At 45.9% G+C, this 15297-nt stretch overlaps 1 protein-coding gene across 10 annotated transcripts in view; it reads left to right on the top strand.

Moving 5' to 3' along the window:
* Positions 1-7084: 7084 nt before the first annotated feature.
* KALRN (kalirin RhoGEF kinase) overlaps positions 7085-15297 on the top strand; it is a 532117-nt gene continuing 523904 nt past the window's right edge. For 6 of the 10 annotated variants that reach the window (XM_075430792.1, XM_075430790.1, XM_075430794.1 and 3 more), the window contains exon 1: positions 7086-7367. In XM_075430792.1, the coding sequence (XP_075286907.1) occupies positions 7295-7367 (73 nt within the window). In that variant the 5' untranslated portion in view covers positions 7086-7294. Of the gene's footprint in view, positions 7368-15297 lie in introns of all 10 variants that reach the window. The other 4 variants (XM_075430793.1, XM_075430796.1, XM_075430795.1 and 1 more) reach the window with 2 other exon arrangements.

The following is a 15297-nucleotide window of genomic DNA, read 5'->3' as shown; positions in this document are numbered from 1 at the left end:
TGTCTGTATAAATCTCCTTGTGAACCATGGGAATCCATCCCTGACCTTGTAATGCATGGAAAGTGTAAGATACCCCGAGCAAGATGTGGTGGCAGTAGAGACCTACTTTTAAAGTTCAGAGCTAAGCTGGGCTTTGAGCTGTGTGAGATCTGAAGTACCATTGCAAGCAGCTAAGTGCCAGGTCTGTAGTCGTTGTGGAGCGGGGTGGCAGGCTGGCCCTCAGTCCAGGGGTGCCAGGAAGCACAAGGATGTGGCTGGCTGGACATTTCTTCCTCCTTGCCTAGTTACTAGTCTTTGGTTGCAGTCACATGTGCTTCTCTTGAACTCCCAGTATCCCAACACCTTCCCTCCTTCACACTTGCCTGTAGCAAGCAATATTGGGAGGAAGTTGGAGCTACTCTCCGTCCTCGTGAACCTCTGTTTATAGGCGGCAGAGAAAGGAGACCTACTATTAGGTGGAAAAGGAAAAGCCAAAAGGACAATAAATGAAGGAGAACATCTGGAAACTCTCCAGCCATAGCTGTAAGCCAGGCTGAAAAGATATCGGGGAAGGTGGCAGAAGAGGAGGTCAACTCAGGCAGACTCTTAAAGCTCTCTGGAGAGAAGCAGTTACGGGAAAGCAGGGAGACGCTGAAAAACCAACCGCTGCTCCTGGTGCTAGGAAGTCATGATTGCCCCTGAAGTCTAGGTGAAAGAACAGCTGTGTACTTGCAGGAGTGTGGGTGAAAATTCAAAGTCACTGAATGACTCCGATGCATCAGATTTGGCCTCACTAATTTACTGAGTGCTGCCTTCAGTAACACTAATTCTGTTTTCAAACCATACAAAATCCAAACCACCACAAAAAAATAACTGAAGGGCATCTTGTGGCAGTTCTTCATGTGAGGCTCTGCAGATAAGACTTATCCAAATCTGTTACAGGAGTGATACTGTGATGTTCACTTAAAAACAAAACAAAATTTATTTGATTAACCTTATTCATGTTGGTAATTGAGCAAAAGACATTCCAGTTACCGGTGGAGTCTAATGTGAACATTACAATGTACATTTTCTGTGTTACTGGTATTGTAAAGCATTAAGCAGGATAAGCAGGTGCCAGGTATAGGCTACATAAAGATAGCTGGTAGGATTTGAGGACTGTGTAGTGTAGTTTGTGGTAAGGAGGTCTAGGGGATTTTGAAAGGTTGTCAGATGACACCACCTGATTCAGTAAGAATGCATGGATCATTTGATACCCTAAAGATACTTTTAATGTGTTAGCTGATTAATTTTAGGTTTACTAGGCCTTCTTAGGAGAATCCAAAGTCTGAACACTTTAATGAATTTAGAGATACAATCACTTAGTTTTCTAACTTTATATAAAAAAATTAAACTGAGCTCATATTGGTTTTGTTTTTGAATACAACACCACTACTTTTCTTTTATCCCAGAAAGAAACTTCTTTCTCACACTAATTTATACTGGTGAAATGAGAAACAGGTTAGTATTTATGTCCAGCCATGTGTGAAATTAGTATCCTACAAGTGCACTGAAATGAATGCTTGTGGTAATAAAGTAGTAGTCACTGTTTAATTTTAATGCATGCTTCACCTTAAAATTGGTTTTCTGAATAGTTACTATGTACTTTTACATTCTTTCCAAAACACTTCAATATTTAATACTTCCTTTTTCTGGTCTTGTTCTGTAACCCTTTCTGGGCAGAACTTGCCTGGGACGTTGCATGGAGTTTAGCAGCTCCTGGTAAATCAATACTGCTCAGTATCACTAAGAATCTGGCAAAGCTGCAGAATCAGGATTAAACGTTTGCAGGAAACTTAGAATAAAATGTTCCAGCTTAACAGTGCTTAAGACTGATGTTCTTTATGTATGTAGAAGTACTGCATAGGCTTGTCCAGCGCAAGCTTCTCTTTTCTACCCTGCCGTAACAAACGGAGCCTGGCTGAGGGATATGACCTTTGTGATTAGATTTTTTTTATTACTGGTTAACAGAATCTGTGATCCTTTAGCACTAACAACTTATTTAACAAATGTATCCTAATAATTACTGGGGATAAAAGGATTTTAAATCACTATTGACTCTTTCCAGATTCATGTCTGTAAACTTAGAGAAACACCTGTATCATCTTCTTGGATGCATCAGCTGTTCTGCTTGCTGCTAATTCAGTTTACGCTTCTGTGGCCAGAGTGGCAAATGCAGTTCTGTGTCTTATGGAAGAGGCATATTTGTCTGTCTGCTGGTGCTAGCAAATCTCTGCATTGCCACAGTGATAAAACTACTCTATATGTTTTAAATTGTCTTGCTAATTTTTATCACTTTCTTCTGGATGGTGTTCCTGGAAAGAAGCGATTATTGCTTAGCTTTCTGTCCAAGTTCAGGGAAATTGGAACTAATGGCAACTCTGAAAGCAGGAGACTAGATGGCAACTGAGTACACGTTCCCACTTCAGCTTTGATCCAGATGAGGAGGATAACAATAGCAGGGGTGACACTGTGAGAAGGACTTTGGCATGGGATTAGAGCTTGCTCTATGCCTGCCCATACAGCTGTTGCACATGTGAGCAAAGGGTAGAGCTAACCTATATGCATGTAAATTCATATGTGGGTGCTGCAAAGCCAACCTCGATGTGCACGTGCTGTCTACTGAGAGCAGAAATAATCTTTGGCATGTATGTGGACATTTGAGTCTGAGCATATGAAACATGCCTTCTGTCTCCTCCATCCTGCCCTAGAGGCTTCTCTGCTCACTGGGTTTCTGGGGACTTGCAGATTTTGCCTCGCAGCATTCCTGATAGTCTAGAATACGGATGGAAACTTCCACCTCCTGCACCTGGTCCCATTTAAGAGCAGAGTAATTTCAACTCTAATACCTAGACATAGGTCTGAACAGGTCTCTGGGTGTGAGAAATTCTTCTCACATACCCCAGAAAATAGCTGCAAATAACTTATTAACACGGCAGCCTTAGGTGCTTTTAAGGCTGATGTTTTCCTGCTCTGCTATTCAGGTTTTCTCTTTGATCCTACCTATTAACTGTCCGTATTTAGGGGTTGCTGTGACACTGAAAGCGAGGGACTATCTGCACAAATAACGGTCTCTGCAGCACCTTGCAGACGGCAGCTCATCTGCTGAGCCTGGCAGGATGCTTTTCCTCTCTGTGCTGTTTTGAACAAGAACCCTTGGTGCCTATACCATGTTTTGCAGCACTTGACTCCTGATCCTTTGTGCAGGACACCCACGTTGCATGTGCTTTCTCAGAGTGCTGTACTGTTTCCAACAGTACAACAGTGCTAGAGCCTTCGAATACATCTCTCCTGTCTTGGTTCTGCTGTCTTGGAAAGATGAATTTTACTGATTTCTTGTTCAAACTCTTCTCCCTCCTCCCATCCTAGGGTTGCAAGCTCATGAGATTTAGCTAAAAAATGTTTCATCTCAAATGCCCCCTATTGCCATCGCATTGGAAAACTTGACTGTAGCAGAGGCCTTAAATCAAAAGCCTGTGTGACAGTTTCTGATCTTTGAGCAGCTTTAGTGGCTGTCACAAATAAAAACGGTTGTACCTAGTTAAACTAAGTTGTTTTGTATGGATTGAGGTATTTGTCAAGTAGAGCCATGCAAAAGATTAAAGCAGTGCCAGTCAGTGAAACTAGTGTGGTTTGGCTTACATAATTCTGCAGGGTTTTTTTCATGTTTGGTTTCTCAAGGAAACCATAGGTGCCTTCAGCATTATATCTAAAAAGTGAATTATATATTGCAGAAAGTATTCCATTCTATATTTAACAGCTCTTTGAACAACAAAACCCGTAAACTTGTTGCCGAGACTTGAACTGAAGTCATGGTGGTTCCTAGTTGTTAATGATATTTTACAGTGACAGCCCTGTTCTGCTTGCAATGTTAATAAAAATAGTAGCTCACTTAATGTCTAGGCTTGCACTAAAATATACTGATATCTGAATGTGGCACTCCCCGTCCTGCGTTGCCATGGTGTGTGCATATGGGAGGTGTGTGCAGAATGTGACAGCAGGACTGTTGCTTCAATGATAATGCCGTGAAAACAGTGCGTATATTGTGCAGGGCTTCCCTGGCCACTGGAGATGCAAGCACAGAAGAGGGAACTTGCTGTGCCTTGCACAGCAGAGATGGGCAACAAAAATGCGTGGCTGTCTTGATACACTTTAATGAAACTGCATTAAAAAAAACCCAAACACCTTTATTCTTTAAAAAGTGGAAATTCCCATTTGTTTCACAGTACGAGAGATCTGAGACCATTCTGGTTCTAATGAAGCTGTTCTGTGAAGAAAGAAGTCATTTGTTTTCAGAAGATATCAGTATTTCATATGGTTAAATGGAAGTGCCTTAACCAGTTTAATCATTAACCAGAAATCTGTGTAGGTATCAGGATGGCAGGTCAGCTAAATGAGCTGCTCTCCCTCCCTCAGTATTTTCTAATATGTTTGATTGCAGGGTATACAAAGATGTTTTCTGTAGCCTGTAAGATTTCTACAACTGATGCAGCAGGCCACACCTGCAGTGCTTATAACGAAAAGGGAATGCAAATTTCTCTGTCAATGATAACATTATTTCCTTTGGATGATGCTAAACCTTCCCTGGTTACGGGTAACTTCTGTCTAGCTCCTAAGGATGCTCCTGAAGGAGGAATGCTTTGACTCCTAAAACCCACCAGATTGTACCAAATCCTGAGCAGATTCAGTGCTGCACGAGGAAGGCACATTCTTCCCAGCTACCAAGGCTTTAGCCCACACTCACAAGTCAACCTGGATGTAAGAGTCTGGGGGAGAAGGAAGGTTAAACAGGGAATCTGGGTTGTGGGTAGTGAATATTCAGAGATGAGATCTTGAGATGGGATTCCAAACGCTGCAGCTTCCTTAAGCCTGGAAGATGGAAGGCTTTTTTGCATCATAGTGTGATGTGGAAGAAGGAGTGAATGGTCACTGAAGAAAGTCTAGTGCTTAAAAGACTGACTGTAATCAGGTGATTGTACTGTGGTAATGCCCTACTGCTGGCGTTCCTGGTATGGAGGTGGCCCTGGTTGTCCTAAGGAGGTGAGCTTAGAGGCAGCACAGAGGTCTGCAATGGGTTTGGCAGCCTGGACATCGCTGTTGTCTTGACGTATTCTGCAGATAGTGGTGAAATGACCCTTTTTATCCCTAAGCATAAAAAGGTAAATGGCTTCAGTTAAAAACATCTGGTGTTAGGCTTGGGAAATGGCCAGGAGATCAGAATGGAAGGGAAGGGAATAAGACAACCAGAGGGAAACTAAATGTTCGATAGATCGCTATAGGATCTTTGCTCTTATTTCTGCAGTCCCCAAGCATGACATATGATTTGCTTCTCCATTCTGTTTCAATTCCAGTAGTAAACAGCAAGGTTAGAGAAGATGTGACTGGGATCTCCGTGCTCAGCATGCCTGGTCAATGCCATTTTGACAGTTAAGTTTCTGCAGGGAAAATTTCAACCCTTTTATCGAGTGCAGTATATCTGGTCAGTGAGCATACATCCAAACCCAGCCTTTTTCTACGCTCTATTGCGAAGAGATCAGATGGAGGAAACCCATGTTCCTCTGTTGTCTAAAATATTCTGGGCTGAAACAGGAAGGGTTCTGCCAGCCTCAGCTGCTAACCTGCCTGACAGATTGAGATCTGATCCAAACAGTGTCGCTTACAACCAGTTGGCTCTCAGCTTTCTGCTGTTTGGAGCATTTTCTTTCTTGAGATGCACTAGACTTGTACTTCAGTCTTTTGAAGTGCTCCAGTGAGTCCCTGTGTAGTGACCAGGTCCCCGGGAATGTTTTGTCCTCAGCTTCCACAGCTAAGTCTCTCCTGTGCGTCTGCAGAGTCCCTTAAAGAACAGAGTTTTTCAGTGGCAAAGCAGAGGTGATTGGGTATAACCCCTCCAGGGCAGTGACCCTGCAGGCACGGGGACGTGCTGGCTAGAAGACTCTTGCTCTTGAGAGTGGGAGCTGCTGTTTTGCAGCAAGGATGGGTTACCCAAGGGTAAGACAGCCAGAGGGGTGGGTACTCCAACAAGGGCTTTTTCTTTCTCATGGTAGAGGTAACAAACAACTGTGAGGTGTGAGAGTAACTCCTGGTTTACAATGGTGTTTTGAAGAAGTGGAACAGCAACATTTCTCTTTCAGCAGGCTGCTAGTTTTAGAGCTGCTACGCGATTATAGAAGAATGAGGAGCTGGTGAGACTTCAAACAGGTGAACAGGAGTAGAAAGGAAAATGCTCAAATGGCAAACATCTGTCTTGTTGTCTATCTCTGCCTGTCTGTGCTTGAAATCTTGATAGCTGGGCTCAGGGAGTAATATTTAACACACCTGCTAACAAAGTACAAACAAGTATTCCTCCCAGCACTCCTTTTGAGACAGCAGTTACTGTCCCAAATCACAAATATTGGAGCTACAGCAGAGAAATAAAAATCATTTAGTTAGCTGAATCAATGTCTGGGCTGGGACCGGGGTCTTGGCTTCTCAAACTCCTTTTTGGCTCTCTAGTCGCCTGGGATTGTAAAGAATAAAATACGAAGGCGTACCTGCAACAACATGCAGTTTCACTGTTCGCTTCCAAAGCGATCGTGCCCGTAGCCCATGAGCAAAAAATCCCAAACCCCCAAACAAAGACAAGGGATGTTTTTCCCCGTAACCACGCCGCCGCTCGCTCTGCTCCCCGAGTACCTGCCCGGGGCCGGCCGAGCGCTGCGCCGTGCCCCCGCGGCTCTTCTCCCCGGGGGGAGACAGGGGAGACAGGGCGGTGGCGCGGCCCGGTGCCGCTCCTCAGGCGCGGCTGCGGGGCGGCGGGACACGACGCACCCGTGTCCGCACCTGTGCCCGCCCCGCCCCGCGGAGGGGCTGCCCCGGCGGCGGGGGGCGCCGCAGCCTCCCCGGGCGGCGGCCCGGCCCGGCGCAGGCAGCGCGGGTGGGGGGGCGGCGGGGGCCGGGCCGGGCTGTCAGCGCGGCGAGGGGCAGCGGCGGCGGGGGGGAGTGGAGCGGAGCAGGTCGGAACAATAGCGGGCGAGGGGAGGGGGCCGGCGGCGGCGGGGCTCGGCACTGGCACCCCGCCCCGGGCCGCCCAGCGCAGCCCAGCCCCGGGGCAGCCGCCCCGCAGGCACCGCGGAAGGGATGATCCGGGCGGCGCTCGGCTGGGCTCGCTGCTAAACGCGCCTCCATCCCTCCCTCCCTCCTCTCCTCCCTCCCTCTTTCTCTCTCTCGGCTCTCCTCCTCCCTAACTCACTGGATATTACCAGCCGCCGGGCTCGCCGCCGCCTCTCCCCCAGCCATGAATCCCGCCGAAGGGGCGGCGGAGGAAGGTGCTGTCCCCGACTCCGAGGTGGATGCTTTCTTCCGAACAGGTAGGGGACCCGCGGGAAAGGGGCCGGGGCAGCGCCGGGCCCTGCCTCCGCCGCGGGATGCGGGGCTGGCGGCGGCGGATCGGGCACCGCCGGCAGCGGAGCCGCGGCGATGGGAGAGGAGGGGGAACGGAGGGGGTCCCCGCCTGCCCCTCCTCGCTTTGTCCGCCGCAGCCCCTCGGCTCCTTCGTGCCCCCGCGAGGATGCTACCGCGGGGCCGCGCTCCCGCTGCCGCCCGCCTCGGGAGGGGACCGGCCGGGCCCCCCCACCCCCGGCAGGCACAAAAGCCCCGCGGGGATGCTCGGTGGGAGCCGCCGCGTTGTCGGCCCCGCGGGAGGCTGCGCCGGCCGGGCCCCGCCCCGGGCAGTGGCCCGGGCACCGGCCGGTGTTGGGAAGCGGAGCCGGCTGCCCGCCCCGCTCCGCCCGGGCGAGGCGCCGGGCACTACCCCCGCCGCCCGCGGGTGGGCAGCCGGGCAGCGCTGGCCCCGGGCAGCCCCGGTGCCGGCCGGGGGTGCTGACCGCCTGCGGACGGGCTCGCAAAGTGTCTCGGGGCCGGGCGAGAGCCGCGCGTTTCGCTCTCCGGTTTCGGAGGATGCTGAAGTGGAGCGGAAGGGTAGCTAGCTGGGCTGCGGCGGTGCGTGGCGTGGGGCCTTGGCTAATGATGTGGCGTTTAATTAAATTCTGTGGGTGGTGGGTGCGTGCTGGGGTCCCCACTGCACCACCCGTTCGTGAGGCGGTGTTTGTGTGGGAGCCCTCAGCTCTGAAACATGGCATTGCACAGGATCAGCACCTCAGCTGAAACAACTTGTGGTCTGCCCCCCCCGCCCCTTCTATAGACAGAATCTGAAGAAAGTATTAGAGGCTTCTTGGTAGATTATTTTTCTTAATTAAAAATTGTGAAGGATTTAATTCTTGTTTCGTAAGAGGATTGACCCTTTTAGGCTAGGACTGACACTTCTTGCCGCAGCTGTTTGTCGAGACTTTGCTGTTCAGCTGTGTTCCTCCTGCTACCTGCTCATTAGCTACATGCAGTGCTTTGGGCTCCAGTTACAAAAAACAATTATGTAATCACCAAAACTTTAAAGAAGTGAAATCCCAAAGGCCTGCAGCAGCTCCCTGCTATGGTAGACTGCACCCCATTTATGTGAAAACCCTTTGATCTAGAGGATAGCTATAATAAAATCTGGCTGTGTGTATCTTGTGATCCACAAGCCATTAAGCTACAGGATATTTGCCTGTCGATAGCCTCCCTGGTTACAGGCTAATTTCTTAAGTCTCAACGACAGATTTGTTTAAAAAACAAAAACCACACCAATTTTCCTTTTAAAGGGAGCCTATTAAGGTTCCCCCACCCTTCCTCTCTCTCCTCCTTCCCCCAAAGCTGAATCATTTCTGTGTGACACTGCCTTCTCAGCATAAGCATGTTAGCAGATTTGAACCTGGAGAGAGTCAAGTCTGTCTGGCTTGTATGAAAAAACTATTCCTAAGTGAGGAAAAAAGCCATGTGACTAGCCATTTCTCCCAGTCTGTTTCCTTTGCCTGAAATTTCACCTGTCAATATATGAATACACTTGTTACCTGCCTTATATATTAACTGGAAGATTTCAGAAAGTCTCCTAACACTTCTGCTTCTTGGGGAAACAAAATCACAGGAACTGGGGCTTGGAAGACGTACATAGGTCACATCCTTGCACTGAAGCATCTATGCATGGGCCATCCCTGAGGGTTGTCATGTCTACCTCAAGCTTCATTGAAGGAGAGGGCAAAATTATTGTTTCTGTGCTGTTATGTAGCATCTTGTGTCCAAAAAGATGACATGAAAAACACCCCAACTATCAGTAATTAATTTTGATTGTCAGCTGTTACAATGGCCAAGCAACATCACTGAGAAATAATGAAAAATCACAAAAGAGCAGGCACACGTGAAACTGCTGTTGGCTTCCCGTGCTGTTTGGGCCCCATTCACTTCTGGGGCTTGTGTGCTGCTGTTGTGCCTGCCTGAAGCTGGCTTTAACGCATGGCAGAGAGAGCACCTGATATGGGGCGTAGGAGAACAGCTGTAGGCAGGACACAACTGACTCTCCCACTCCTCTTTTTGGCTGTCAATAGCAATCTGGCCTGAGTAAGGACTGTGAGATAGGGTCTCGTTTGTAACAGCTGCAGAGAACTGCATTGTCTCAGTAATCTTTTCCCCTTGATATTGGCTTTTTTGTTTTATTCCTTCTGTCCTGACTTGTATTCTGGATTTGTAAAGGGTAACTATCGTGGCTTACATGCCCTCGTATGTTCACATCAAATAAAAAATGAATCTATGTAGTTTAAAAATTAGTTGCTCCAATAACACAAGCGTACCCTTAACTACCTTAACTTTTCCTGAATGCATAGCTTCTACATGGAAAAGCATTATCCTCAGCCAAAAAAATGGAGTCCGAACAACTAATACCTCAGTTGGAGGCTTTTAGCAACCAGCTGGGCTTTGTGCTGAGCCGGACGGATCGATAGGCTGCTCCCTGGTACCAGTGATGCTGGGGACGGCGCCGCGCACCGAGCTGCTCCCCGGCAGCACCCAAGCACTTGGGGGTAGCAGTTGCTTATCAGCGAAGGCGACTGAGATGGCTGCTCTCCGAGCTGTACCTGGAGAGTAAAATTGAAGGAATTAACACGAGGTAATAAAGGAGGGTCTGTTCTGGTGTTACATTGATGAGAACTAGGAATGACTCTTGAGAAGAGTGGCTTTAACGCCGATGTGGTTGATGCTGGCAGTCAGTTAAACCTCCCCAGAGACAGGCAGGGTAGGGACTATTCTAATTTTCACCATCAGATATACGCAGAGAGTAATTTGGTCTTCTCCCTACTCACTCCCATGTAAATGGGATAAAAATTAGCAGGCAGCGGGACTTCAAGGGCAGAAATGACTATTGCAGTCTCCAGCTTTGATTTCTGGGATAACACCAGCTGCTGAATTGAGGCTGTAATTTCTGCATGATGTCTATCGCTCCTGTTTGAGCAAGAAACAAAATCTATGCTTAGGTATGCCTTATTAAGTTTATTATGTTTATTTTAGTGACAGATAAAATACAAGCAAGGTCTCTGGAACTCTCAGTAGCCTATGTTAAATGTGTACCAAGATTTTTATATTGCACGGAACTGAATCCAAATACTTGTTGCTTCAAACATAAAGTCAGTCACTTTGTAAAGCGTACAAATTACAGATATCCCTTGGATGCAGACACAGAGGGAAAGCTTTACCTTCTTGCCTAAGCTGCAGGAATTTCTGCAGTGTGTTTAGGAAGCAGAGGTGAAACATATAAGAAAATCCTTTACCAAATTTTTAAATATTTATAGAGGTCAGTGACAGAACAATTTAGCAAACTACCAATTACTGGCAAAGGTAATCATCAATATTTCTTGTTCAGTAGCAGGTACAGTTTTATTTTCTAATTTATTTTTCTGGCACTTAAGTATAACATTGATTATGTCTGATACGAAGATGCTGACTTCGTCTTCAATACTTCCTGTGAGTGAGTTAAAAATTGATATTGTTCCATCTCCTTTGACTGCGATGAATTATTCTGTTTGCTTTCTGCTTTCCACCAGACGGTTATACTTGCAGCATTGTTCATTTGTGCACGAATGACTGGCAGCTCCACTACTAAATAACTTTAAAATGACTGGCAGTGGCCAGGCTGTTTGATCAATAGATGTGCTTGAAGTGATGTCTGCAGAGAAGTGCTCCTTGAGGTTGATGGAATCAAGTGTCTCCTTGTAGAGCAGATAAATTGATTCAACCGAGTTGTCACTGGGGGTGAGGCGTTTGCGGGACGCCTGGCTTCCTCACCTAGGGACTTTATAATTTATAAGGCCTGGTGTGGTAATATGTGCTGATAAATGAGGCTCTCTTGTAGAAAAGACTGTCAGGTTGTGCCTAGCACTTGGAAAACTCCTGTGTTCTTTAAGGTGATGCTGTTAATTAAAATCCGTACCACTCTCTGGAGGCTTTGACCTCTGACCCTGTCAGGAATATGAGTTTTGTTGCTTTCCTTCCATATTGTGTAATGTAGGTGTTTCTTCATGTGATTGATGTGGGGGAAGAGAACGGTTATCTCGTTACCTGAGGGGACATAGTATGTCCCAAGCCTCTGTCACCAGGTGCCCCAGTGCATGGGAAAGGCTATATGGCTCTGGTCTGCTGTTGTCCCATCTCCTAGCTCTGCTACTCTGGGAATTGGCGTGCACACATTGCAAAGGACGCATGGGTGAATCAAGAGGTCTTGATGGGCATGACTGTCCTCTTCCCCCTCTCACCCTGCAGACACTGCTCAGAAATGGGGCAGAACCTACTGATTTGTGGGGTCTTGTGACAAAAGGGAAGGATCTCTTTTTGTCTGATCATGGAAGGGAGCAATTTAAATTGGTGATTTATGTTCAGAAAAGCATTTCTTTCCTGTACTTCTTCCTTCCTTCTCACCTAGAAGTGCATACAGGGCAACAGGCGTGACATCTGATAGTCATTTACAATGTGTTTCTTCTGGATGAGATTGCATTGTGTTATAGGCCAGTAGGAAGATATTTCTTCTATTTCATATTCATTCAATTAAAGCTGAACAGAATTGCTTCCAGAGGAAGAGGCCTTTCACACCCAGCTTCTGTTCAGAGCTGATACGTACTGAAGTTCACAATCCTTGATTTCCAGGACAGGGGTCAATAGTGAACATAAGCTTATAGGACAGACATTAATAAAGTGCACAGGCAATGCAATACGGCTCGATATGGCACCTGCAGAAGTTACTGGGTGAGGAGGCAAAACCTGTTGCCTGTGCTGTGTTTTGGGGTTGAAACTCTGAAAGAAGACAAGTGCTATCTTGAAGTCATTAAAGAGAAGCCCTGTACAAGCCTCCTAGTGCTTGTGTAACCATTTTGCATGAGGCCTTAGATGGCCATGCATGTCTTGGGATGATGAGCTGCACGGATACAAGTGAGCATCCAAGTTGGCCAGGCAAATATGACTATTGCTGTTTCCCACCACCTGCCTCCCACAGAGCATTTTATCAAGTCTCATAATAATAACCTGCTGGGGAAAACTTTGATGGGTTTGGTGTGTGGTGGTTTTTTTTTTATTTAATTTCCAAGCACACTGCCACGTTAAGAGCCCGCTGGGGAGTCCTCCGGCTAGACAGGTGCTCTGGACCTCTTGAAGGTTGGGGATGAAGTATTCTGTTGTTTCAGCTGCTGTGACCTTAGGGTCCCTAGCAAGGTTGATTATGGAGGTAGAGCAGCTTTATTGCTCCGTGGCGACATATACCGTACTGTACCCAGTGGTATTTTAAGTACTTCATAGTTATATCAAAGAAAATACTTGTGGAGTATTAGGCCTTATAAACCCATAGTGCTGTGCATTTTATGGCTGGAACTCAAAGTAAGTCATGAAACAACTTAAAGGTATTTGTGCTTTTGTTTGATTTGGACTGGTGTCCTGCTTTTAATACTTCTTTGGACAAACAACTCCTGTTTTACAGCCTTGCATGGCACACGCACCCTGTGTTTAACTGAAGGGACTCTGCCATTTGGGGAATTTTGCCTAGTGAATCTGGCAAGAGTAACAGCTAATATTACCATATACGTGTTGCAGAAGAAAGCTGGATATGAAAAGAGAAGTCAAATATGATTGTCTGGATGGAGAACCCTGAAGTGTGGAGAGCTGCAAAAGAAAGAAGTCATAGTATTTTGACTTTTTTTTTTCCACTTAGTGCTGGGACAGATTGTGTTACTGTCATGCAGATCCAGAGGACTTCAGAGGAATTGTTCGGGAATTTTCACAGATGTAACTGAAAACAGAAGTCTCAGGCAATGCAATGGCAATCGTAAATCTAAGTTCAAGTCAGTCACCTGTGCAATATGTGGACTGCAGTGTGTTGAAATGGGATTTAGAACATTTTGTGCTAAGAATGGAGCAATATTTCAGCAAAATATTTAAGTTTTCATGTCGTATTTCTGACTTGGTTCAGAATGAGCCCAGTGTTTGAATCCAGGGCAAAGATTTTCCTCTATTGTAAGTCATTGCGAAAGTTGTTACGTATGTGACTCCTTTGGAATAACATTCATTTCAGTTGCTTTTCACTCATTTTATTTTGAGCTATTCAGTGAAGATTCAAATTGGTGTATTAAAATTATGTATGTTCAATGCTGGAGTGTGAAATACCATGTAAAACATTTATTGAAGTTTAAATAATTCCTGTTTCCTAATCAAGGGCTTAGGCGAGAATTCGGTTTCTACTTTTAAATACAAGTATTCATTTTGTGTGCTCACTTTCATTAACTAGTGCCTAGAATAAATTGTGGTTTATTGGGGTTCTTTCTCCCTTATCAACACATGTGGCTTTGTTACTAAAATCTAGGAGTGTTTTCTGTTTCTTCCAAATTACACAATATACTGATGGAGAACATAGAGGTACGTAGGCCTAATTTGTCACACTCCTACTTCAAGGCAACAAATTGCCTTTAAAACTAATAATGAAATTCCTTCTTTTTTTTTTTGTTTAACCTTAATTATCTGAACCAGCATTTCAGTTTCACTGATGGTACAAATCTACCGTAATTAGGCAGACTGTAGTTTTTAGTGTAAGGTCACATCATGCTTTGCTGAGAATAATAAGAGGAAATGATCTTCAATTTAACATCTCAGTGACTGGCAGACCAGCTGCTCTGGTCATTTCTGTTAGTGAAGTGGCCTTGGGAAAAAGGGTGTGTGTGTGTGTGTGTTGTTTGCAAGAGAAATTAAATTAACCTTGTTGCATGATTGGTAGCCATGTAGACTTAGTGGAGTTTTCAGGTTTTTGAAACTAATTCTTTTTGTGTGTGTGTAATAAGCTGTGCTGAAGTGGCAGAAGGACTTACCTTTGCAGTAGAAAAATCATTACAAGGAAAGATTTGACTCCAAGATGTTACTCTCTTCTGGGGATTGTGAGCCTTTCTCTGCAAGGTGAGAGCTTGGTAAAACAGTAAAGGCAATGGGTCAGGCACACTTTGGTGCAACTGGGATACGAAGACTGGTAGCTGGCCCAGCTTGGTTTGTTACCTGAAATTTATATATGTATGTATATATAGTGAAAAGAGATTTTTAAAGGTTCCCTGGTAATAACGGCGCTGCTGGCATGGTTCCTGACTCCTGGAGTGTACCCTGGTGCTCCCGCTGTTTTAATGGCAACTGGCAGCCTACACTGGGAGCAGCGCCGTCAGCTGGAAACAATAGTGTCTGATTCTTGTTTGTCAGGCGGGACAATGGCCCTGCTGATGGGCTGCACGGAGGAGAGCGGGCTCCCTTTGTATGGCAGCACAGGCATGGCAGATGGCTAATTGGACATGATAAACCACGGGGGCAATGGGGGAGAAAAAGGAGATCCGCTGGGATTATCAGCTTGTATTCCTCGCGTGGGGGGGGGGGGGGGGGAAAATATGTATTTTTAAAGATGTGACCAACTTCAGCTCTTTGCCGTGGATATACTTATCAAGAACGAAAAAGAGGGACACCATAACTAAAGTCTTTCCTTAGCTGAGATGAAGTCCACTTTATTAGCTGAGAGCAAATCCTATTTACTGTATGGGAAGGTAGGCAAACACATGGCCCCCAGAGATGCTGGCATGACACTCAGGAAAATTAGCAGTGCATATTTTTCACCAGTCTTGTAAGTGAATGTCAAACTGTTGTGCCAAACAGCATCCAAGCTGAAAACAAAAGAGCTTTGCAGCAGTGCTTTTCAGGAGTTTGTCTTCATATGAATAGATGTCCATCAGTGTTGGTGCACTGAAAAGCTAAGCTGATTAACAAAGACAGAATTTATTTATTTAAATGTATTTATTAGATTTAATAGAGTATACGGTATAAACCCAAAACCTGAGGCCCTTGTGTAAGCAAACTTTTGCTTATTTAAAACAG

The sequence above is a fragment of the Opisthocomus hoazin genome, chromosome 9 (genome assembly GCF_030867145.1).
Source record: "Opisthocomus hoazin isolate bOpiHoa1 chromosome 9, bOpiHoa1.hap1, whole genome shotgun sequence".
Taxonomy (NCBI): Eukaryota; Metazoa; Chordata; class Aves; order Opisthocomiformes; family Opisthocomidae; genus Opisthocomus; species Opisthocomus hoazin.
The sequence above is the reverse complement of the archived record's forward strand: the minus strand, read 5'-3'. Positions and strand labels throughout refer to the sequence as shown.